The sequence below is a fragment of the Dasypus novemcinctus genome, chromosome 9, assembly GCF_030445035.2.
Source record: "Dasypus novemcinctus isolate mDasNov1 chromosome 9, mDasNov1.1.hap2, whole genome shotgun sequence".
Taxonomy (NCBI): domain Eukaryota; kingdom Metazoa; phylum Chordata; class Mammalia; order Cingulata; family Dasypodidae; genus Dasypus; species Dasypus novemcinctus.
The window spans coordinates 65,687,286-65,713,295 of record NC_080681.1 but is presented as its reverse complement, the minus strand read 5'-3'; the positions used below and the strand labels follow the sequence as shown (position 1 = coordinate 65,713,295).

General features: G+C 36.9%; 1 protein-coding gene across 5 annotated transcripts in view; it reads left to right on the top strand.

Annotated features, from left to right (window-relative positions):
• The window catches only part of UBE2U (ubiquitin conjugating enzyme E2 U), a 123,777-nt gene that overhangs the window by 62,530 nt on the left and 35,237 nt on the right, over positions 1-26,010 (top strand). For 3 of the 5 annotated variants that reach the window (XM_023586150.3, XM_004483665.4, XM_058303459.2), the window contains exons 6-8: positions 5,265-5,313; positions 15,786-15,874; positions 25,639-25,720. In XM_023586150.3, coding sequence (XP_023441918.2) covers positions 5,265-5,313; positions 15,786-15,874; positions 25,639-25,720 — 220 coding nt within the window. The remainder of the gene's footprint in view (positions 1-5,264; positions 5,314-15,785; positions 15,875-25,638; positions 25,721-26,010) is intronic. The other 2 variants (XM_004483664.4, XM_071217415.1) reach the window with 2 other exon arrangements.

Here is a 26,010-nt window from a genome sequence, read left to right as displayed (position 1 = left end):
ATGAAAGTGCCCTAATACTGGTTGATGTAGTGAATACACAACTATGTAATTATACCAAGACCACTGATTTTACAGTTTGGATGAATTTATGCTTTATTAATATATATCAATAAAAATTGATTTATTTAAAATTGTTAAAATATCAAAATAATGGGAAAAACATAGATGAAATGTTTTCAGATCTTTAGATAACACAAAATTGGAGGAGATAGTGGGCTGTGTAAATGAGAACCCCAAGATTCAGCTAATTGTTTCATCTCTGCAGGCATTTATTATAGGCTAGAACTGAATCCTCGGTGCCCAATGTAATGTCTGACAATAGGTATTGAATAAAAATGTGTAGAATGAATTAAAATATAAACAGAAAGTTAGATCCCTATTTTACTTAAGTTATAAAGTGCTTTCACATAATAGCTATTCATCTGATTCTCATAGCCTCTTCCTAAATGAGGAAGTCAAGGATCAGTGATGAAGCCATTAGCCCAAGTCTTACACATTAAAAGCTGCAGATCCAGAGCTTTAACCTATACATTCCCATTTCCCCCGTGCCTCTAAATTGTGTAAAATCATTTATTTGGTGTCAGAGAATTGAACTTACAAGTACACAGTAGAGACCTAACTCAGTATATTTGAAAACGTTCTTGGGGTGCTATTTGGTCAAAAGATTAATGTGAACCAATAATAGAAAGTTCCTTACAATAAACGTGTTATAAAGTGACTTTACCCTACTTTGTTTTGGTGAGCCCACATCTGGAATACCATTATGTTCAATTTAGGGCATCACATTTCCCATGGTTGAAGAAACTATATGTATAGAAGAAAAGAATAAGGGCAGATATAAAGCTGTTTTCAAACATTTAAAACGATTTCCTACAGAAAAACAAGAGAAAATCTCTTCTGTGTTGCTCTAGAAAATTTAAGTAGGACGACACTGAAGCTACAAGTCAGTCATGCTTCTCCAGCCTTACTAGGTTGTAGCCAAAGAAGTCTAAAATATGTAGGTTTGGCCCTGCCTCCTGCCAGAGCATATCTTAAATATTCACGAGAAGCCCTCTTCTCTCAGTCAGTGGTCTGGAGTTAATTTTGTTATGTTAAGCCTGCTTGGTATTTGGTATACAGATATGCAAATGCATCTCATTCCCTAAACTTTTCCCTAACCTCTGTTATGTTTATTTAGCCTGAACAACTAGGACTTTTCTTATGGACCAAGTTTTGAGCTGAGGTCCCAATAACGTTCCCCTATCTTCACAGTTACTCTCCTTGTGTCCTGAATCCAGATTCCCTTACTTATTGTTAGAGTTAGGGTGGTCACATATCCCAGACTGCCTGAGAGAGTACTGGTATAACTATTACTAGTACTCTTTTTTAATTCTCAGTGTCCCAGTTTGGACAATAAATTGCATAGTTAGTGGGTACCTAACTGATCTTTTTTTCTATAAACATATGCCACTGTTGTTGCTGTATTCCTAATGATAAAGCCCACCCAGATCCCAACTAGCTAACATGAAAAATTTTCTAACAATTCAGGTTGCTTAAAAATGAACAAGGCTACACTGGCAGATAGTAAACTCCCTATCACTAAAAATATTCTTTTTTACCTAGTGTTTATTTTGTAGCATTTTAATGATCTTTTATTAGGGCTGTTTTCAAAGGGCTTCTTGCCCATTGTCAGGAGTTAGACAATGGGGCCTTTCAAACACCTACCAGTTAGTCTATGAAAAAAACATGGAAAAGGAAAGGACTGAGAGGAGACAGTGCTTAACTATTTTCCTCCTGATTTCAGCGTATTACTATTCACTTTTAATTCATTACAAAGGAACTTTGTATAGCTCATATCATGTCCCCCTCCCACTTTGTCCTAGTGTATTTTAATTTGATTTTTATAAGGTTACATGATAAAATAATTTTATCTTCTTTTTAACGTGATTGTTTTGCTATGTTAAAACATGGGGTTCCTTTAATGTTCAGAATATTTGGTTGAAAGAAAAGACAAGAGTACAAAATAGTAAAACTGAGTAGTGGTAGCTAAACCTGAGGTTACAATTTTTCTCTTTATCAAGTATATTCCTTTAGCTTTTGCTAAATAAAGGAGGCTCATTATATTAAGTTTTAAATACTCCCCTAAATAAACAATAATTAGTAACAAGCCAGAATACTAGAACAGAGGGGAATTATGGAAATATTAGTGAGATTATAATAATTTGCATTGTATACTTTAAATAAAAACTGATAATCTGCTCTGTTTGTGGTTAGGAAATGTGATAAACAGATTCTTCTAATTCATTTACTGTTTATTTTAAAACAATAGAGCAATTTTAAAAAGGAAAATTCTCTACAGTTGAAACAGGTAATGTCTCATAGGAGTTCAAGTGTCTGTTTCTTTTCATTTTAGAACAATTTTTTGTTATTGTGCAACAAAAGAGTGAGATATTCCCTTGATGCCAGGGGAAACTGAAATTTGGTCTGGTAACATAGCTTACTGGTTAAAGAACATGAGGTTTAACATCATCAGTAAGACCCAATTTTGTTATTGATGATGACAGTATTGCTACAGCTATCCTGTTATCTACAGATGTCATGAAATATGGAAAACCAGAAATTCACAATGTGGTGCTATGTGGATCTATTTGCTGGGGTTACAAACCTTTTTTTTTCCTTTTCAAATTTCATTCCACCAGTTAATTCAGTATCTTTTCAGCTTAGTCTCTAAGTTTCCAGTTTTACCTAAAAATATTAAGTGCTTTCTGCTGAAGAAATATGTGTCCATAGTTTTAAAGGACAAATAATACTAACTGTTTTTGAAGAATATATAGCAGAACTTGGATGCCCACCCCTTCTATCCCTGAATGCTAGCCACCTCACCTTCCAGAGGCAACAGTAGTTTCCAACACATTTAGCTATTTCTTCTCACACTTAGCACTATATTTATCAGCTTTTTCTGTAGTAGTATTTCCTGAGTTTTCAGTTTTAGATATTAATTACAGACATCCTGTGAAATATAAAGACTTAGCTCTTAAAATGCCATTTCCACCCACATTTCATCCTGATACAGTTACATCACAATTGCATAATTACGACTATGTAATAATGTTCACAGATGAGCCATATATGATTTTTCTTTTCTTGTACAAATGACTTTCATTTTTCTTTACCTTGATTTTTATTTTTTTTACAATTTTTTAATTTTTAAAAGGACTTTTTTGTGTGTATTTATTCCCCCATCCTCCCCCTCCCCGCATTATTTGTGCTGGCTGTGTCTGCTCACTATGTGCCCATCTTCTTTTTTTTGAAGGCACCGTAACCAAACTGAGGACCTCCCATGTGTGGTGGAAGGGAGATACCTAATTGCTTGAGCCATCTCTGCTCCCTGCTTTGTTATGTCTCTCACTGTATTTTTCTTCTTGTGTTTCTTTGTTGCATCATCTCATTGTGTCAGCTCACCACACCAGCCTGTCAGGTCAGCTCGCTGTCTTGTTCATCTTTAGGAGGCACTGGGAACTGAACCCGGGACCTCCCATGGGGTAGGTGGGAGCTCAGTTGCTTGAGCCACATCCACGTCCCTCCTTGGTTTTTAAATGTCTACCACCTGTTCTTCCCCTAAACTGACAAAGCTGTAAAACAACTCCCAAAATGGTTAAACACATCAAGTATTCAATTATTTCCATCATTTTCCCTTGGAGACTTCTTTTCTGTGGTGATATTTCTGAATTGACAGTTCTCTAGGCCTGCAGCATAGATCTTCTGGAACTAACCTGTCATTGCCTCTTGGGTTGGAGCTCTTCTTTGATGCCCATTTTTCTCTTTGTTGGTTTGTTCCTTCTTTTTGTTGGAGCACATCTTCAATCAAGTAGCTTCCTAAGAAAGCATGGGAGTGAAATGTTTGTGACTTTGCATATCTAAAAATATATTATTCAACTCACATATATTCATAGGTTGGCTAAATATTAAATTTGTTGGAAATAATTTTCCCTCAGAATTTTAAGTATGATGCTCATTACCTTATGTATAGTGTTGTTCTTGAGAAGTCTGATTGCATTCAAATGTCCAGCTTTCACATGTACTTTATTCTTTCTTTCTGGAAGCTTTTAGGATCTTCTGTCTATTCCCAGTGATCTGAAATTTCTTCATGATGTTTCTTGGTGGTGTTTTGGTTTTCCCTCTCACTCATCATGTTGGACACTTGACAGGCTATTAATATAAGCAAGCTTTAATCCTTCAGTTTTGGGACATTTTCTTATATAATTTTTTAAAAATTATTTCTTTCCCTTCCATTTCCCTATTCTGTCTTCTAGATCTCCTATGATTTGAATGTTGGATCTATTAACCTGATCCTCTAGTTTTAAAAAAATCTATTCTCTCCCATATATCTCTTTGTCTTTGTTCTATTTTCTGATACATTTTAAAAATACATTTCTAATACCTCCTCCCACCCACCCATTTATTTGTTTTGGTTGCTGTCTTTCATTCTATTGGCTTTGCCCAACTGTCTAGTGATTTTTGCCCACTCATATGACAGACAATGATGAATGAAATGTTAAACAGATAGGAAGTTCTGAATATATAGTCTCAGCTTTTTCACTGTTTTTGATTCATTATAGGATTATTCAGTGAGGACTTGGCCGTGTCCTAGGCTTGGCCTTCCCCCTGAGATGACTCTTCCAGTTTTATACCTCAGGATACAAAGATGTTACCTGCTTATAATCTGGGAACTGAGCAGAATTAATCAGGAATCTTATTTGTTCAATACAGTTTGAATTTGTCCTGTCTTCATTCCCTTACCATACTCCTATTCTAGCTTTGTGCTTAATATACTCGAGTTGAGCCTCTCTAGCTCCATTTCTTGAGAGATTAAGCATTGTCACTCCTGCCCAAGTCGGGTAGGAGTAACCATCTGATTGTATATGATGAGGGTAAAAGTCTTTGGGGTCTGGGCCCTACCTCTCATTCTGCTTTCAGAGGTATCTGGTATCTCCAATTTCTGAACTTCTTCTGAAGTTCTAAAAGTGCAAATCAGCATGCTTCCTGTTGGCTTCCCCTCATCACATGTTTTAGAGTCAAATTTGTCTGCTAAAACAGTTATCACTTAACATTTGCTTTGCATCTTGAGAACTTTTCTCACCAAAAATCTTCTCTTTTTTCTCTTTGTTTTTATTCTTTATTTTTATTACTTTATTACCATTGTATTAAGGCTTTGGAAAGAGGGCACACAAAGTCATACATTATCTTCCATGTTAACACAAATCCTTTCATATTTTTCTTTACAGTGAAAGATGACAGCTCTGAGTTACCTAAAGACCAACATACATTTACCAGGTATTGTTTTATGTAGATATATTTACTAAAGTATTGACTTAAAGTGTTTGTATTTTCTAAAATAATTGAATATTCATTTTTAATTTAGAAAAGGAAGTAGGTATCTTTTTCTCTTACAGTACTTTTTAAAATGTTGTCAGGAAGAAACGTGGAAAATAATTGAATTCTTTCTAAACTATTAATTATAATTGAGTGCAACTGTATTAACTTGCCTTTATTTTTTAAAAGGAAAAAAATGTTCTGCTGACATAAGTAACACAAACTGTTACACAAACCTAAGCAATTTAGAAGAAGAAAAGGTTCTAGCTGAAACGATAAGAGTTAATGCTGAAGCATTGTGCTTTTTGGGAAAAAACCTGACAATGTATTATCACTTCAGGGAGCACACTTCAGCAACATATATTTCTTTGCTCTCAAATATGGTTCTACAGCATTTAGTTTCTTGAGCTTTTCCATCAGCCTTATCATGATAGTCAATAAGATAAGAAAACAGCCAATTAACTAGTGTTGAAGTAATGCTTCAGTTCAAGTTTCCTTGACTAGCTCTGGGTGAAAGATGAATAAAATTTGATAACGTTAAGTGGCTTCCTTTTGTGAAACAATTTTGGAAAATTGCAGGAAGGTAAAAACAGTGTAGAGTGATTAGTACACTAGGTTAGGATTCATTCAGGGACATTGCTGCTCCTTAAACTCCTCTATGAAGTGCAAAGCAATCAACCCTCCTGACACAAAATTGTTTTTGGATAAACAGTTGGTAAAAGGTGTTGAATGCACAAATACTATTTTTCGCCAGTAACACATGAATGTACCTAGAATCTCAAAAAATGCTTTCTATTTGTGGTATAATTCTTTGCATTACATAAAGACACAATGCCATCTTTTACTAGTAAGGCACTAGGAACAGACCGGAAGTCCTGTGGTCCCAGTTTCTGCAAGTGCTTTCAACCAAACTAAGGATAAATAGAGCCAGAATCAGGCAGAATTTGTAGTGGTCATCTTGTACCAGCCTGAAGCCTCTAGAGAAGTCTTTCAGTAGGACTCAACTGAAGCACTAGGGACTTGAGTTCTGTATCCATATTGGAGACAGCTACTGTATGCGCCTGGTGTGTATCAAACTCCAATTTGTTGTGTACCTGTGAATTCTAATGGTTACCCCTGAAATATTTGTTCTGGGATAGAGCTCAGTTATACCTAGTTTTTGTTTGTTTGCTTGCTTGTTTTTGAGGTACCAGGGACTGGGGATTGAACTTGGGACCTCTTATGTGGGAAACTGACGCTCAACCACTGACAGCTTCCCTGAGTTAGTATTTTTCATTTGTTTTGCTTGCTCTTTGTTTTTGTTTTTCCAGGAGGCACCAGGAACCGAATCTGGGACCTCCCACGGGGGAGGTGGATGCTCAACCACTTGAGCCGTATCTGCTCCCTATATCTAGTTTGTTTTTTTTAAATTAATTAATTTATTTTATCCCTACCCCTACCCCAAAATGGCTCCCTCATCTGTCTGCTTGTTGTCTGCCTGTTATGTTGCTCATCTTCTCTAGGAGGCACTGGGAACTGATCCCAGGACCTCTCAGGAGGTGGGCACCCAACTGCTTGAGCCACATTCATTCCTCTCTATATCTAGTTTTAAAATAGAACATCCACAATGATGTCTTATAGAAATAATTCAAAAAGAAATGCTTCCCTTAGCACTGGGTCAGTCTAGCACTGTGTGAGCTGGAACATCTGACGTTTGTAAAACTGGAATTCAGAGGCATAGCCAGGCAGTTGGAACTCTGTTTCCAAAAGTGATAGCAACATTTAGTCAATGACAACCAACTATTAAAATATACATAGTTGGAGGAATCTAGGTGATATATAATTGAAAGTGATTGGAAGTTATACTTGTCACCTGGGATGTTTGTATTAGATATAACTGAGATGTCTTTGATTAAATTATGTTAAGATTAAGACTTTGATTCAACCATGTCAGTAGGCTGTAACTTAGGTTAAGTTCCTGCCCCCTTGGTGGGCTGATATAAATGGGCACTAACTCAAGAAGACACAGAAGAAGAAACACAGGAAGAGAGAGAGTTCCATGGACACAGAAAAGGAAAGAACTTGGTCATTTCGGTCCTGCCATATGACAGAAAGGAAAAGGCTCAAACAGCTAAATCCCTGGGAAGAGAGATGAGCCCTATGCTAGCCTACAGCTGATATTGGAAGATGCTGGTCCCACGGAACCTAAAAGGAAGAAGGAAGGAGAGACCAGGCAGAGATCGCCCACTATGTTACTTCAACACATGGCAACAGAGTTTGGTGAGAATTCAGCCTTGAGTTGGACTCTTTCAGGCCTTGTAAGTATAAGCTTTTACTCCAAATAAATACCCTTTATAAAAGCAAACAGACTTCTGGTACTTTGCATAAGCACCCCTTTGGCTGACTAATACAGAGACGTTCAAACAAAAATTGTAATTTTTGAAAAAAGCATGATAGACATTCTAAAACTAAAAATAAAATATTAAACCTAAAAATAAGAATTTAATGGATGGTTTTAATAGCAGACTAAACACAGCAGAAAATATGATTAATGAACTCAAAGAGAGGACAATAAGAAGCAAAGAAAAAAAGGAATGGAAAGAACAGAACAGGGGCAAAATTTTTAAATTGACACAATCAATTTTGTAAGTGAAATTGGAGTCCTAGACAGTGAAGAGAGAATGGCACAGAAGCAAAATCTGAAGAGATAATGACCAAAGATTTTTCCAAAATTGATGAAAAACATCCACCCAAAGATCCAATAGATTCAATAAATACCAAGCAGGGGAAAGCGGACTTGATGGATAGGGTGTCCACCTACCACATGGGAGGGCCAAGGTTCAAACCCTGGGCCTCCTTGACCCGTGTGGAGCTGGCCCACGCACAGTGCTGATGCGCGCAAGGAGTGCTGTGCCACGCAGGGGTGTCCCCCACGTAGGGGAGCCCCACGTGCAAGGAGTGCACTCCATAAGGAGAGCCTCCATAAGGAGAGCATTAAAAAAGTGCAGCCTGCCCAAAAATGGCACCGCACACATGGATAGCTGAAACAACAAAAAGAAACAGGGATTCCCAGTGTGGCTGATAGGTTAGAAGCGGTCACAGAGGAACACAAAGCAAATGAACACAGAGAGCAGACAACTGGGAGCAGGGAGGGAAGGGGAGAGAAATAAATAAAAAATAAATATAAAAAAAAAAAAATACCAAGCAGGGAAAATCAAAGAAAACCATATATATAGTATTCAAATTTTTGAAAACCAAAGACAAAGAAAATCTCAAAAGCAATCACATGAAAAAGGTCATACCTTCAAAAGAACAATTAAGAAAATCTGTGGGGAAGCGGGTGTGGCTCCAGCAATTGAACTCCCACCTACCACATGGGAAGTCCCAGCTTCATTTCCTGGTGCCTCCTAAAGAAGCCAAGCAAAACCATGAGCTGGCACAACAAGATAATGACACAGAAAGAGACACAAGGAGGAAAACATAATGAGAAACGCAGCAAAGCAGGGAGCAGAGATGGCTCAAACAATTAGGTGCCTCCTTCTCACATGGGAGGTCCTGGGTTTGGTTCCCAGTACCTCCTGAAAAAAGACCAGTACACAACAAAGCAGACACAGCAAATGCAAACAATGAGGGGTTGGGGAGAAAAAATAAATAAAATAAATCTTTTTTTTTTTAAAGAAAGAAAATCTGTGGGTTAACTTTTCAGCAGAAACTATGGAAGTCAGAAAATAATAAAGAAACATCTTTAAAGTGCTGCAATTTAAAAAGGAATTTGCCAAACTAGAGTATTTACCAATAAAAAATATCCTTCAAAAATGAAAACAAAATAAAGATTTTTTTCAGGCAAAAAAGACAGAGAATTTATCACCAGTATATTTGCACTACAACAAATACTAAAGGAAGTTTTTTCATTCTGAAGGATGATAATTCCAGATAGAAGCACAGAACTGAAGAAATGAATAAAGACCCTTATGTGGGCAAAAATATATTACAATATTACAACTTAGAACAACTCTAATGATAACATCTTGTGAGCTTTATAATATAAGTAGAAACAAAATGTCTGATTACTGTACTATAAAGGAGAGTCAATGGAATTAAACTGTTGGAAGACTCTTGCATTGTTTAGGATATGATAAATATACTAATATAAGATAGACTGTAATAAGTTGAGGATGTATATTGAACTCTCCAGGATAACCATTAAAAAATAATACAAGAATGTTTCAATAAAAAGAATAGTAGAGGAGAAAACCATAATAGAAAATTGATTACTGCCAGAAGAAGGAAGGAAAGAAAGAATGAAAGGAGGAACAACAACAACAAAAAAACCCATTGGATAAATAGAAAGCAAATATAAAGGTGGAGTCTAAAATCCTAACATATAAGTAAATACACTCATTGAAGGGCAAAATTTGTCATATAGATTTTTTTCTTAAACACATCCTGTACTATGGACTAATGTAGACATTATTATTCTAGCAATGGAAGAACTAATAATATTGATATAAAGACTGGTTACCAGAGGATCTGAGGGGAGGAAGCGGGAAGATTAGGTAACATGGGGCATTTTTGGGACATTGGAATTGTTATGCATGATATTGCAATGACAGATACAGGCCATTATACATTTTGTGAAAAACTATAGAATTGTGCCATGCAAAGTATAAACCATAATGTAAACTGTAGATCATGGTTAGTAGTAAAGTTTCAATATGTCTTCATCAATTATAACAAATGTACTACACTAATGAAAGAAGTTAATGAGGAAAAGTGTGAGGGTGTGTTAGGGGCTATAGGAATACCCTATATTTTTGATGTAACATTTATGTAATCTAAAGATTCTTTAATGATAAAAACAAAAAACATTCTGTGAAAAAGACTTAAATATAACCATCTATATAGTTTGGAAGTGAAAGGGCAAAAAAAGATATACCACACAAACACTATCAAAGCAAATCTGATGTGTTTGTACTGATATCCTATACTAGAAATCAGAATACATTTCATAATGATAAAGGACCAAATAGGAAGATGTAACAGCTCTTAATTTGTAGGCAGCTAAAAACAATGCTTCAAAATACACAAACTGCAAGAGAGAAATAGACAAATCCATAAGCATGGTTTGAGGTTTTATCACAGCTTTCTCAGTGCTTTCTAGAATAGATCGACAAAAAGTCATTAGGGATATAGCTTTGAACATTACAAATAATTGTCTTGTCTTAATTGGCATTATAAAAGACTATACCTGGCAATACAGAATACATACTCATGAATATATACTCATGAGATCTGTACCAATATCAGCTGTATGCTAAGCCATAAAATGTATCTTAATATTCCAGAGGAAAGAATTAAATTGCAATATTATTGTAAAAACTCCTAAGGAATCTACAAAGAAACAATTAGAATTAGTAAGTGAATTAAACAAAATCACAGGATAGAAGGTCATTATGAAAATCAATTATATTTCTATATGCTAACAAAAAAACCTAGAAAATAAAATTTTAAAAATTTCATTCACAGTGGTTTTAAAAAAACATGAAGTACTTGGGAATGAATTTAACAAAAGACATGCAAAACTTCTGCAATGAAAACTGCAAAATATTGCTGAAAGAAATTAAAGAAGACCTAAATGAATAAATATATAGACTCAATATTATTAAGATGTTAGTTTTTCCAAATTTATCTATGGATTAATGCAAACCCCTTCAAGATCCCCAACAGGCTTTTTTTTTTTTCAGTAATTGAAAATCAGACTCTAAAATTTATGTACAAATGCAGAGGGCCTAGAATAGGCCCTCTGAAGGAAAAAACCAAACTTGGAGGACTAATGCTACCTGATTTCAAGGCTTCTTTATAGCTATAGAAGTTTTCAAAATAGTTTTGTATAGGTAATTATGTCAATATATATGTCAAAACATATATAAATCAATAGACCAGAAGAGTCAAGAAGTAGACATTTACATATACAGACATTGATTTTTGACAAAGGTACCAAATTAATTCATTGGGAAAGGACAAAGTTTTCAACAAATGACTATTGGATTGAATGGATATCAAATATGTACCTTAATCACTACCTTAAACTTTACTCAAATATTAATTCAGAATTTATCATGGATCTACATTTAAAAGCTAATACCATACAATTGTAGAGGATAACAGGAGAAAATATTTATGGCCAAAAATATCTTAGGACACAAAAGCCCGAATTATAAAAGAAAAATTATAAATTGAACTCCATCAAAAATTATTCCAAGGTGGGCTTTGATTCCATAGTCTGTACTCTTAGCCATGATACTGCACAACTGCCCCATGATGGAGCAGAAGTTTTCATCAAGGGAAGTGGACTTGGCCCAGTGGTTGGGGCATCTGTCTACCACATGGGAGGACCGCGGTTCAAACCTTGGGCTTCCTTTACCCGTGTGGAGCTGACCCAGGCGCGGTGCTGATGTGTGCAAGGAGTGCTGTGCCATGCAGGGGTGTCTCCCGCGTAGAGGAGCCCCACGTGCAAGGAGTATGCCCCATAAGGAGAACCACCCAGCGCAAAAGAAAGTGCAGCCTGCCCAAGAATGGTGCCGTACACGCAGAGAGCTAATACACAGGATGACGCAATGAAAGGGGACACGGATTCCCGTGCCGCTGATGACAACAAAAGCGGACAAAGAAGTCTCAGCAAATAGACACAGAGAACAGACAACCAGGGTTGGGGGGGGGGGGGGGGAAGGGGAGAAAAATTAATAAATAAATAAATCTTTAAAAAAAAAAAAGATGAGGCAACAAAAGAAACACAGATTCCCGTGCCGCTGACAACAACAGAAACAGACAAAGAAGACGACACAGCAAATAGACACAGAGAACAGACAACCGGGGCAGGGAGAAATAAATAAATAAATAAATCTTAAAAAAAAAAAAAGATTTAGGGGTTTAATCAGGCTTTGGTCATGGCTAGGACATTGCTTCCCTGAAATGGCACTACCAATTCTTTTCTTACCCTTAATGATCTTTTCTGTTTGCATCCCTATCTACTGTTAAGTATGGTTTCTGCTTTCTTTTCTAAACACTTACATTTTGGAGTTTGCTTTCCCAACTAGCTTCATCTATCAATTTTTATGTTGATGTGGTCCAAATCTTTTTTCCAATCCCAATTTCTCTTTCACACTCTTAAGGTCATTTCTACATTTCTATCTTATCATCACCTAAAACCCATGTTTAAAATTATACTTATTTTTTAACTTCAGTTTCACTTGATGTTTTCTGTTAATGGCAAAACTAACTAGTCTTCCAGGCTTCAGAAGAGTATTTGACCCTCAAATTTCTTCACCTTCCATACCCCATCAGGCAACCTTCCAGCATGGTTTCTTGGATTCCTCTCCTCCCCTTCATAACCTTTGTTCTCAGTATCTCCTGCATGTTTTCTAACTGTTCCCCCACATTTAATGTCCTTTATAGAATCCATCCTGCATAGTAATGTCAGAGTAAACTCAGTCTCAAAAACTGATTTCATAATTTACTTGCCTATTAAAGAACTTTTGATGGTTCTCTATTACTTAATGAATCTAATATATTGATTTGACTCTTAGGCGTTCTATGTCTAAATTTGAATACCCTGCATTGCCTTGTGTCACTTACGTGATCAAATTCCCACTCATATGAAATTGGATCTCTCCACTCTAGTCAATTGTATTGTTACCATCATCCCTTCCCCCAACATCTCCTATATATACCCACATGCACATACCATGTTCATTCCCATCTGAGCTATTCCTGAGACTGTTTCCCTGGCCTAAAATGTCTCCTTTTTTCCAGGCCCACATCACAAGTAACTCTTTCCCTGATGGCTTCAAAACAAAATTTTATCTCCCTCCTCCAACTTTTGTGCTTATGGCCACTGTCAAAGTAGTATCTGTTCCTGTATTCTCCAAATATCTGTGTTAAATGATGTAACACTTTATTATATTAATATATAAACCTGTTCTATTTACTAGTCCAGGAATATAGCATATTTTCCAAACAGAATAATTAACTCTGATGTTCAGTTTAAAGTTATGTCTTCTTTTACGTCTGCATAATGCCAATGATAATACTCAATAAATTCCTATTATTGTTTGAAATTATAAGCACAAGCGTTTTTATACTGTACATACACCTGTAGATTTAGTCGTTTATCTGAATAATTACAGAATGTAGTTACTGTTCTCTTATTTTAAGGGTCTATTTCCTTCATAGAATTGAAAATGCAAATATTTAAGACATTCTGCTTTGTGTATTCAAACTATACTAAAGCTATATCTTTTAGGGTAATATTTTTAATTATTCTGGGGGAACAAAAAGAAAACCCCTGAAGGCTAACAGTTTGAAATTGAACAGGACACCCTTGGGAAAGAAAGGGTCATGGGTTGTTCTCAAACAGACAAAAAACAATGGAGACTATTGTGCCTGAAGATGGTGTATTTTTTTTTCATGAGACAGTGTGTTGACAGTTTCCTTCCTCTGGGGTCATTGTTGTCTGCTAAATGATCTGTGACTGCAAATTGATCACAAGCTTTTCATGCAGGAGATATAATGCAGCCTTTCATTTTGTTACCTCCATTGCCAAATGTTGAAACATTTCATTGGCAAATTAATGTTAGTTTAGTATATCATTTGGTAGTATAAAGCATTGCTTGCAGGTCTGGAAGCAATAATAATAATGATTAATTTATCTTCACCATGTTTCAATTTTCTACTTAAGTGTGATTACAAAAGTAACAACACATTGAAAAATATTGGTTTTAAAAACAGGTGTCATAATTGTTCTTTAAATAAATAAATTCATTAAAACATTCAGATTTGCCCCTATTAATTTCAAAATTGAGTCAAATATTTATAGTACCTACAATTTACCTATAAAAATTAATACTAGTATATGTGTTCTAACTGAACTAGTAGAACTTCAAAGAACTAGTAGTTTAAATTGGAAAACATGGGAAACGGACTTTGGCCCAGTGGTTAGGGCGTCCGTCTACCATATGGGAGGTCCGCGGTTCAAACCCCGGGCCTCCTTGACCCGTGTGGAGCTGGCCATGCGTAGTGCTGATGCGCGCAAGGAGTGCCGTGCCACGCAAGGGTGTCCCCCGCGTGGGGGAGCCCCACGCGCAAGGAGTGCGCCCGTGAGGAAAGCCGCCCAGCGCGAAAAGAAAGAGCAGCCTGCCGAGGAATGGCGCCGCCCACACTTCCCGTGCCGCTGACGACAACAGAAGTGGACAAAGCAACAAGACGCAGCAAATAGACACCAAGAACAGACAACCAGGGGAGGGGGGGGAATTAAATAAATAAATAAATCTTTAAAAAAAAAAAAATAAAAATAAATAAATAAATAAATTGGAAAACATAAGGCCGTTTATATTTGAGATTTAAGCATTATTTAAACCAGTTAACTGATGATTTCACATATCTGAAAAGTATCCCAAATTAATGTTTTGTTTATAGCGTGTTGAGAATCTGTGCATTCAAAAAGGTTGCAACATATGGGAGGTCCAGGGTTCAAACCCAGGACCTCCTTGACCCGTGTGGAGCTGACCCACGTGCAGTGCTGATGCGTGCAAGGAGTGCCGTGCCACGCAGGGGCGTCTCCCGCATAGGGGAGCCCCACATGCATGGAGTGCGCCCTGTAAGGAGAGTTGCCCCGGGCGAAAAAAGCTCAGCCTACCCAGGAATAGCGCTGCACACACGGTGAGCTCACACAGCAATATGACGCAACAAAAAGAGACACAGATCCCTGGTGCCGCTGACAAGAATATGAGCAGACACAGATGAACACACAACAAATGGACACAGAGAGCAGACAACTGGGGGGGGGGGGGCGGAGAAATAAATAAAAATAAATCTTAAAAAAAAAAGGTTGTGAAGGAAAAAAGCTGGACATTCAAATATTAAAGAGACCGTTCCCATTTAGTATTTTATAACAGTCTTTGCTCTCCTATTAGGACATAGTAATATTAGCACAAAGAAGGAAAAATGCAGGCAGGAAAACGGCCAGATCTATGTAAAAATTAAACCAATCTCAGTTCTGCTGCTTTTATTCTCTCCTCATGATAAAAATGAAATAAAGTCGTCTTTATTTAGACTAGACTTTTAAGAAAATTATTTAATGTAGATGAAAAATTTTACCAATATAATGCTTTTCTTAAAATTCTTTTTTAAATGTTACTTGTGAAAAGCAGCTATTATAAAACTATATTTTTCTTTTCATAACATTTATAACATTATTGAAAAATGAGTTAGACATGTGTTTTGTGATTTGTATATATTAGTGATGAAATAAATGTATTAAATTTACTACACAATTTGCAAATTAGTCTAATGTGTTGTGACAGCATTATTGCTCTCTGAACAGTCCACTCTGATAAAACAATTTTAAAGAGCAAGTTTGCAAACTTCTCATTGTCTGATTTTAATTTTTTTTTCAGATCAATTAAAGCAATTCCATTTAATGATTACTACAAAACATGGTTTGGAATAGCCACTTCAAAAGCCACAGAATATCACAGAGCTCCATGTAAGGTGATCTAGCTTAATCCTAAATTATTTGGGTATATGTTAATCTGAATTATTCCTAACTTGTCTTGCTTTCAAAGACTGACACCTATTTGCAGTGTGAGGATGTTAAAATTCTCTGTTGGTTCTATACATTTTTAATTTAACAAGTATTAATTGAGCCCTGGACTGAAGTCTGGCTAAAAGCCAGAGGAAAGATAGGCAATTGGAAGAATATAAAATGATCTCAATTTTATGAAGGTTATTTACTCCTTCACTGTTCTCTTCCTCCCTTCCTAAGCACTCCTTTCCCTCTTTCCTTAGCAATTCCTTCTTCATTCAGCCCTCTCTGTCCATTCTCTCTAGTAGACTTCATCCACCATTTTGATTTTCATTACCCTATATGCTAGTGATTCCTGAAGCCACATATCTGGCCAGACACTTTTTCTGAATTCTGCATGCATATTTATAAGTGCACATTGAACATCTCATCCACCTGTGTTTCAGGCATCTCATACCTAAGATTCCCCAAAGTGAATTCATTATCTTCCCCTTCAAACCAGTCTTTCCTTTTCATAAACTCTCTTGGTTGGTGGTAGATCACCATTCTTGCAGCTACTTGCCCAAGTCAGAATCATAGAAGTTCCCCTAGACTTCTTTATCTTCCTTATTAAGATTTGTTGATTTTATCTCCTGCAACACTACGAATGCTTCTCCTCCACTCCACTCCACCATGACCACTGACTTAATATGGGTCCTTATCCTATCTCCTCTCATTACTGTGATAGTCTCCTAACAGGTTTCAAGAGAGCAAAACATTACTCAGAAAATAGAATTTAGTTTTATTAAGGCACAAATTAAGACAAAAAGGGCTACTAAGCTTAAATAGTTTTTAAGTAAGTTTTTGCTTGAGATGAATAACTTCTAAGAAACCACATGCTCTTGCAGGGGTTGGTTATTAACTTTTTTGTGTGTGCAATTACATATTACTTTCCTCACTCGTTCATAGACTTGCAGTTTAAAAAAACAGTATATTTTTAAGGTTAAGAAACTTAGTCTTTAGCAATTCTACCAGTATAAAAGATATTATTTTCAATACTAGAGTATATAAACACTTACTTCATTTCAGAGATTTGTGACTGGTTGCTGCCTAGTCAACTCAGCAAACATGCATTGAGCACCTACTAAGTGTGAGGCATTAAGGAGCCCAGATGGGTCCCAGGAGGCACTAACCTCTAATCACACAAACTTCGTGTTGATAGACATTGGCGCGTTCTGTGAAACAACTCAGTGCTCAATTCCTCCAACCAAAAAACAGATTGTTACAGGACAGTGCTTTATAGAATAACAAGTTATGTAAATAAACAGGGATGCTTGGAAACTCCAAAATGCTAGAGGCAAAAATAATAATAGAAGCATATGCCAAAGCTTAAAGAAATTTGGGAAGGAATGTCTTGCAGCAAAGACTAATTAAAATATGTAAGAGAATAAGGAAGCACCACTGACTGCAGCTTCCTCCTTGAAAGTGTTTGCCACCACAACATCTAATTTTACTGTTGTTTTCACATCTGCCATCAATCTAATATATAGTTCTTTATGAAGGCAACAGTGGGTATATTAGTCAGCCAAAGGGTGCTGATGCAAAGTACCAGAAATCTGTTGTCTTTTATAAAGGGTATTTTTTTGGGGTAAAAGCTTACAGTTAGAAGGCCCTAAAGTGTCCAATTCAAGGTCCAATAAGAGGTACTTTCTCACCAAAGTCTGTTGCCATGTGTTGAAGCAAGATGGCAGGCGATCTCTGCCTGGTCTCTTCTTCCTTCTTCCCCTTAAGGGTCCTTGGGCCCAGCTTTCTGATCTCAGCTGTTGGCTAGCATAGGACTCATCTCTCTTCCCAGGGCTTTAGTTGTTTGAGCCTTCTCCTTTCTGCTACACAGCAGGACTGAAATGACCACATTTTCTCCTCTTCCATGCCTACAGAGCTCTTTCCGTGTACCATCTTGAATGAGCACTGTTTATATCAGCCCACCAAGGGGGCAGGTACTCAACCCAGAGTTACGTCCTACTGATGTGGTGAAATCAAAGCCCTAATCTTTTATCAAATAAACTGAAATCCTTTGAATTTAATGCAACCAAAGGGTATTACACCCAGAGGAACAGACCAGTTTATAAACAAAAAAATTTTTTTGATAATTCATAAATAATATCAAACTGCCACACTCCACCCCTGAATCTCAAAAAATACATTACAATATTCAAAAAATCTTAAAGCCTTTTGAGTAGCTATGCTAAGTCCAAAATCACATCACAATTAGAGAAATATAGTTTGTCTTGGGGCAAAGTTCCCTCTGGTTGTAGACCTGTGAAACACACAAAACTATTTATCTGCTTCCAATATACAAAGAGACAGATACAGGATAAATATTTGTGTTACCACAAGGAGAATTTGGGAGACAAAATTGCCACTGGTCCCCAACAGTTCCAAAGACCTGCAGGGCATAGTCCGTTAGATTTCAAAGCCCGAGAATCATTCTTAAGATGATGGTTTCTTCTTCTACTTGGGGCCTTACAGGAGCTCACCCTTTACATAGGCTTGCCCAACTGCCATTTCCTTGGTTCTACCCTCATCAAGTATCTGAGTAGTGACCAAGCTCCAGACTTCATCCTCCAAGAAAGTCGGGGTGATGGCTACACTTTACCCAGTCTCTGGGGTAGAGTCAACCCCCTTAGTACACTGAGGTAGTGTCAACGTTCTCCCTAATCTCTGGCATACAGGCCCAACCTTCTCAGAACAATGAGGTGGTGAACTGGTGTTCCCTAAACTACAGGGAACAGGCCTACCCCTCTCAGAGCACTGGGTGTTGACATCAATCTCCCCAACCCTTGGAGAATGTAGCCTGAGGAGGCTAAACTCTCCCTGAAGAGCAGGCTAGAACATCCACCCTCTTCAAATGCCTCTCCATACTCATGGGTGGGATCCCTCTCTCAGCCCAAGGAGATGTCTTAATTCCAGACCTCAGTTTCCATTGTTTTCCTCTTAAAATTGTTTTCCCTTCCATCTCTCCCTTCCATGTTCCTTTTAGTCCAGGCTGACAGTGGTTTTGTTCATACAGATCTCACCAAAAGCTTGTTGGTTTAGAATGCAGGAAGCAGGGGTCCAAGCCATCAGACATTAAGACTTTCCACAAGTCTTTTCTGGGTAACTGCATTTTTCAATCCTGGCCTACAAGTACCAAGTTTAGTTAATTTCTTAAATGGGGCACTATAATCTTGGAGCTTTATTTCCAGTGGAGTGGAATTTCTAGAATGACTTTCGGTTTTCTTTATGCCCAAAATTCAGTTATCACCTTATCTTCTTCCTCTAACATTTTACTATAAGCTGCAAGGAGAAACCAAACCACATTTTCCACATTCAGTTTGGAAATCTCCTTGGATAAATGTCCAAGTTTGTAATTTTCAAGTTCTGCCTTCCATATAACATCAGGTCAATCTTGCTAAGTTATCTGCAACTTTAAAATACAGATCGCCTTTCCCTCCAGTTTCCAGCAAAAGTTTCATCATTTCGTCCTAAGACCTCATCAAAAATCTCTTTATTTTTTATTTTGTTATTTTTTTAAAGATTCATTTTATTTATTTCTCTCCCCTTCCCTCCCGTTGTCTGCTCTCTGTGTCCATTCGCTGTGTGTTCTTCTGATTCCTATTATCAGGTGGAACGGGGAAAATGCGTCTCTTTTTTGTTGCATAATCTTTCTGTGTAAGCTCTCTGTGTATGGTGCCACTGCTGCGCAGGCTGACCTTTTTTCACACGGGGTGGCTCTCCTTGCGGGGCACTCACCATGCATGTGGGGGCACCCCTATGCAGGAGCTCCCCTGCATAGCATGGCATTCCTTGCATGCAACAGCACTGTGTGTTGACCAACTTACCACACTGGTCAGGAGGCCCTGGGGAACGAACCCTGGACCCTCCATATGGTAGACAGACGCTCTATTGGTTGAGCCACATCTACTTCCCTCAAAAACCTCTTTAGCATCTATATTCCTACCAACAGTCTCTTCAAAGCAATCCAGGCCTTTTCTATCAAGTATCTCACAATTCCTCCAAAAAATACCCCTTACCCATTTATAAAACCATTCTAGCATTTTTGGTAATTGCATCAGACTGTACCCTACTCTCCTGGTACAAAATTCTTTATTAGTCAGCCAAAGGGATGCTGATGCAAGGTACCAGAAATCTGTTGACTTTTATAAAGGGTATTAATGGGAAGCAGATGTGGCTCAAGTGATAGGGCCTCCACCTACCATATGGGAGGACGCAGGTTTGATCCCTGGGGCCTTCTGGTGAGAAAGAAGAAGAGTAAGCATGCCTGCACAGCAAGCCAGCGCCCTCATGGTGAGCTGAATGCCCTTGCAGTGATCTGAGTGCCCACACTCAGTGAGCTGAGTGCCCAAGTGGTGAGCCAAGTACCTGCGCAGTAAGCTGAGTTTCTGCACAGTGACCCAGTGCCCATGCAAGTGAGTCACACAGCAAGATGATGATGCAACAAAAGAGAGATGAAGGGGAGGGTCAAGGTGAAGCACAGCAGAAACCAGGAACTAAGGTGGCACAATTGATAGGGAACCTCTCTCCACATCAGAGTCCCCAGGATTGAATCCCTGTGAATCCTAGAGGAGAAAGACGAGAAGAGAAGACAAAAAGAGAAATAGATACAGAAGATCACACAGCAAATGGACACAGCAAAACCAGCAGGGCGGGGGAGGGAGAAGGAAAGGGAAAAAATAAAATAAAGGGTATTTATTTGGGGTAAAAGCTTACGGTTACAAGGCCCTAAAGAGTCCAAATCAAGGTACAAAAGAGATACTTTCTCACCAAAGTCTGTTGCTATGTGTTGAAGGAAGATGGAGGGTGATCTCTGCATGGTTTCTTTCTTTCTTTCTCTTAAGGCTCCATGGGCCCGGCTTCTTCTGATCTCAGCTCTAGGCTGGCATGGGGCTTGTCTCTCTTCCTGGGGCTTTAGCTGTTTGAATCTTGTCTTTTTTAACCTTTTCTCTTCTGTCACATGGCAGGACTGAAATGATCAAGTGCTCTCCTTTTCCTTGCCTATGGAGCTCTCTCTCTTCCTGTGTCATCTTGAGTGAGGGTTCATTTATATCAGCCCATCAAGGGGGCAAGGACTCAACCCTGAATCACGCCTTAGTGATGTGGTCGAATCAAAGACATAATCTTTTATCAAGTAAACCTAAAACCTTTGATTTAATACAATCAAAGGATATTACACCCACAGGAACAGACCAGTTTACAAACATAATTTTTCTATTTTTTATTTCTTGGGGATTCATAAATATCAAAATGCCACAGTAGTAATGGTTATCTCTAGCCTTGACAAATTTCTGAGTCTTTAATTCTAACACTTGGTGCCAGATTTCACAATTGCCCTGCCTCTTCTTCCCCAAGGGAATTGTTATAAGGATGTTTCAAGAGCTTTCTTTCAGTAATAATTAACACTTCATTAAAAAAAAAAATAAATGTAAACCTTACATATAATACTGGTCATTTTGTCTTTCGTTAGTTCAGCTGGACAAGATCCAATAGTATCCTTTTAATGGCCTAATTTCCTGGCAATAATAGAGATGAAGCTTTTAGATTAAAGAACACTTTTTCAAATACTTAGAAATAAAAGGAAAACTTCTAATAACTTCATTTTCTATAGATACTTTCTCATCACTGGAAAGATTATTAAACTCTTGTGCATATTTTTAAGAGCTTTAACTTATGAATAGTGGTATTAACTCTTTTCTATATCTGTGCAATAAATCTATATATAGTCATTGGTGCCTTAATAGTAGTAAGTTTATCTTGTATAATGTGATCTACAGATTATGCTCAGATATGTATATGTATATTTTTATAATATCCCCAATCCAGCCTTCTTTTATTCATTTATTCAATATTTATTGAGCACTTAATATATGTCATACATAGTGGTAATCAAATTTATGAGCGAGGTATTATTACCCTGTTTTAGAGATGAGTAAATCAAAACCAAGAGAATTTAAGTAATTTACATAAGGCCACACATTTTAGAATAAAAATTCCAGAGCCTGATTTTCTAGGTTTATCCCCAGCTCTGCCATTTACTAGCCATGTGACCTTGGGTAAGTTTCCTCATCTGTAAAATGAAAAAATCATTTGTACATGCCTTGCAGGGATGAAGTACTTAAAACTATAAATTGGTCCTCAATAAGTGTGTCTATTATTAATCTATTATTAATTCATAGTACAAGTGGGCCATGGTCCCAGGACTTGAACTAGACCCTCTGACTATATCTTTGTTGGTCTTTTCACCATACTATATACTGCCTCCATAATATGACATTAGAAGGTTATTTCTCTTTAGCATGAGATTTAAATTCAAACTCTGATGTATATGCAGCATATTTTTTAATAATTATAATTATTAGTTCATAACATATATAATCATAGGCAATTATATGGGGAGATGTACCAATGATCCACTCTTCTCTGTCCATCACTATAGAACAGCAAATAAAAGGTTTGGCAGAGAACAAACCAATACATATGGTCGTGGGCAACAGTGCCTTAATGACAGAAGAATATGATCCCCATAAGGAAATATTTATGTTTGAGGAAAAGAATTCCTTCAGACCAGTGTATTCTTTAATATTGAGTGGAGGCTTCCTGATGTTTGTTTGATCTTATCAAGACAATCCAAACAGCCTGAAGCATCATAGGGATGCTTGCTTTCACCCTAGGAGATTTCCATTCTTTGAGTCTTTGAGCCAGCAATAAGGGCAAGTGTGTCCAAAATGCGTTTAGAGGTGAAAGGCAGCACCATTTAATTCTAATCAATGGTTCTCAATCTTGGCTGCTCATTATAACCACCCTCAGGAGCTTGTAAAAATTCTGATGTAAAGGGCACACCCCAGATCCATTACATCAGAATCTCTGGTTGTGAAACCAGGCAGTAGTACTTTTTAAAGCTCCCCAGGTGGTTACAATGTGCAATCAAGGTTGAGAAGGCTCTAGCACAGGGTTTCTTAACAAAGGGTCAGTGAGTTTGAATTTAAATTCAATAAAAACATTCTTATGGGAATGGGTTGGTGCAGGTATGATATATTTATTAAAAAATATACAGTATAGGGTGGACTTAGTAAGGGGTCCTTGGTTTTCACCTGACTGGTAAAGGGATTGTGGAACAAAAAAGTTTACGAACCCCTGCTCTAGCAGAAAGAGCATGGTGTCAGAAGTTAGAAACTCCTTAGTCTTTTGGTTTTTTTGCCACATACAGTTAAGTGAATTTAAGCTAGCTAGCTCTTTATATCTCGATTTTTATTTCTCTTAATTGACAAAAGTATTCTATCCAACTTTAAGTTGCTCTGTGGTTAGCATGAGATACTGTGTGAAAATAAAACATGCTAAGTCAGGTTGTTGATTTTATATTTCTTTGGGTTTGACAGTCCCAACAGTGAAAAAAAGTTCAGATAAAAATCTACAGATGGTGGACAAGAGGTGTGTCATTGGGAGGGAAAAAAAAAAAAAAGAGTAGAAGCAGTGTTGCTGAGGAACAACTGGGAATGAAGAAAAACCATATTATGGAGGTGATATGGGATGTTCTTCTATCACAGATTATAAACCTGCCACAGAAGCAAGATATGTTAGTAATGGGGAATTTCAACTTGAAGGACTTTTGCTAGAATTTTATGGATACTTTCCTCTTTGCCTCATCACCTCCTGTCCTCATTTCTTCATTATTTCCCTCCAATAAGCATTTATCAAACATGTTCTATGTTTAGACACTGATTTGTGTATTAGCAACAAAGAAGGAAAGTATGATGATTAACTTTTTGTGGAGTTTACAGACAGGTGGTAGGAGACAGATGAGAGAAATAATAGGAATAAAATATGAGAAATGTTAAAATAAAGGTTTATACAAAGTTCTATGGGATTTCCATGTTGCAGATGGTAGAGAAAGCAATGAAGAAAATGAATCTATGATAGAAAACTAATGGGAATATTGAGGAAAGATGGTCATGTCATTTGGGGCTTTATAATATGTAATGAAGAGACTGCTTTACATATTCCAATATAAAATCTAGGAAAGACAATTTTTAAAAAAATAAGGAAAGATACGCATTATCCTTGAATAGAAATCTTAAAAAGGAATAACATTCATGAGAGAGAAAACTTTAAATTTTGGCTAAGGAGTAAGGAATAACTCGAATGAGAAGATATTATTCAACCATTCTGTGTCTGTTTATTCATCTATAAAGTGGGTATTTCAGTGGTAGCCACTGCATAGCTAATTTACACGTTCCCAGCATACTCCATAACTATTAGTTATTACAGCCATCTAAAAGAAATAATGAGATCTCACTGAGAACAAATCTGAGCTTTTCAGATGAAATGGAAGCAGGGGAGTATATATCCATACACCAGTAGAAGGAGTATTAATGAAGTCTATCAGAAAGTGTTTTTATGCTTATGTGTGGTTGTGTGTGTTTATAGCAAGAAAATAAAGAATACATAAGAACATTGCTGGTGAAATATCTTGTGACATTAATAGAAGAAAAGGAGAAAGATAGATAGAGATAGATAAAATATATGTGTGTATACATATAAACACATACATGAATATATACAAACATGTGAATATGATATGGGCACTGTTACTAATGAAAACATGTAAAATCATGCATTTCGTTTTAATAAAAAACACAACTATGTAAATTCAAGGTGTCACAGATCTGCCTTAATAGTATTTCAAGCAAAAGCTAACAGTTCCTTAAGCATAGCAGATTTTCAATAAATTTTATTTGAATTGATTGAGGGCTTAAGACTTATAATTTACCACAACCTTATAAGCCAGGGGTATAATGTGATTGCCAAAAAAGGCTAATGCAGATCTGAGCTGAGTTAACAGCAATGCAGAGCACAGATCAAAGGTGCAGAGTAAGCCTACTCATGTCTTTGCTCTTTAAACTAAATCAAGAGTCTGAGCCAGTCCTGGACACAAACTTTAATAGGAACATCAACAGAATTCACCGACAGATGATGAGGATGGCTAGGTCTCTAGAAAATCGTGCCTTTAAAAAAACTTGATGGAACTGAGGCTGCCTTGAGAGCTGTTCTTCGAACTTTAAGGACTGTTTCAAATTAGAGGGCTTTCTCCCATGGGAGAGGGATGGACTCACATATTATTGTTTCTGAGGTCAGTGCAGTGGAAACTCTGCAGCTCTCCTTTTAAGCAAGTCCATTTAACCCTTAACTATCTGTCAATGGAAAGAAAAGGAAGTCTCCCAACAATAAGGAGGAGCGTTTCTGTCTTTAGGGAAGGACTTATTCAGGGGCTGGAGATCAACTGTTGCAGAGTCTTGCTTTGGAAAAGATCAAGATCTATAATGTTGCTTCCAAATCCAAGATTTTATGTTTCCACTTGAACTGCTGAGTTAGAATTTTATTAAACTATGATGGGTGTGGCTTCTAAATGAGTTGTTTTGATACCCTTTTCATTACTATAAATTATACAGTAAACAAATGTTATTAAAATGAAAATTTTTTTCAAGTCTTAATCTTGATTCAAACAAATTCCAATATTAAACAGTTCTAATATAAGGAAGAAATTTGGAAAGTGAACGTTGTAATATGATTTGAGCTATATAGTGTATGCTATTGCCACGTGTCAAATTAATGAGAAGTGAATTATTTTCAACTTTGAGCTATTAATAAAGAATGTCTGCAAGCTTCTTTTTTTTGTATTGCTCTAATTTCAGTGCTCAAAGATCCAAATTTTATGAGAAGTTATAATAAATGGAAGAGAATTGACTTAAAATATCCTAAAGAGTGGAGCTTAAAGTAAGTATCTTGAAGTGTCTATCCATGTATTATCCCATTAACTTGAAGTGTATATTATTCCATTTTCTACTATCTCACCAAAACTTAAGAGGTAACACTTTGGAAATAACAATTTATGTCCTTTTCTAAGCATAGGAACAAAAATAAGTAGTATAATTTCTTCCTTTCGTATGAACCCAGATGGGAAGCCTCTATGCTACCTATTGGCTGGCAAGAATAGAGATAGGACATGAACCACAGTAAAAGAATTTCACAATACTCTCCCTGTCAATTCTTACTTTCACGTGACC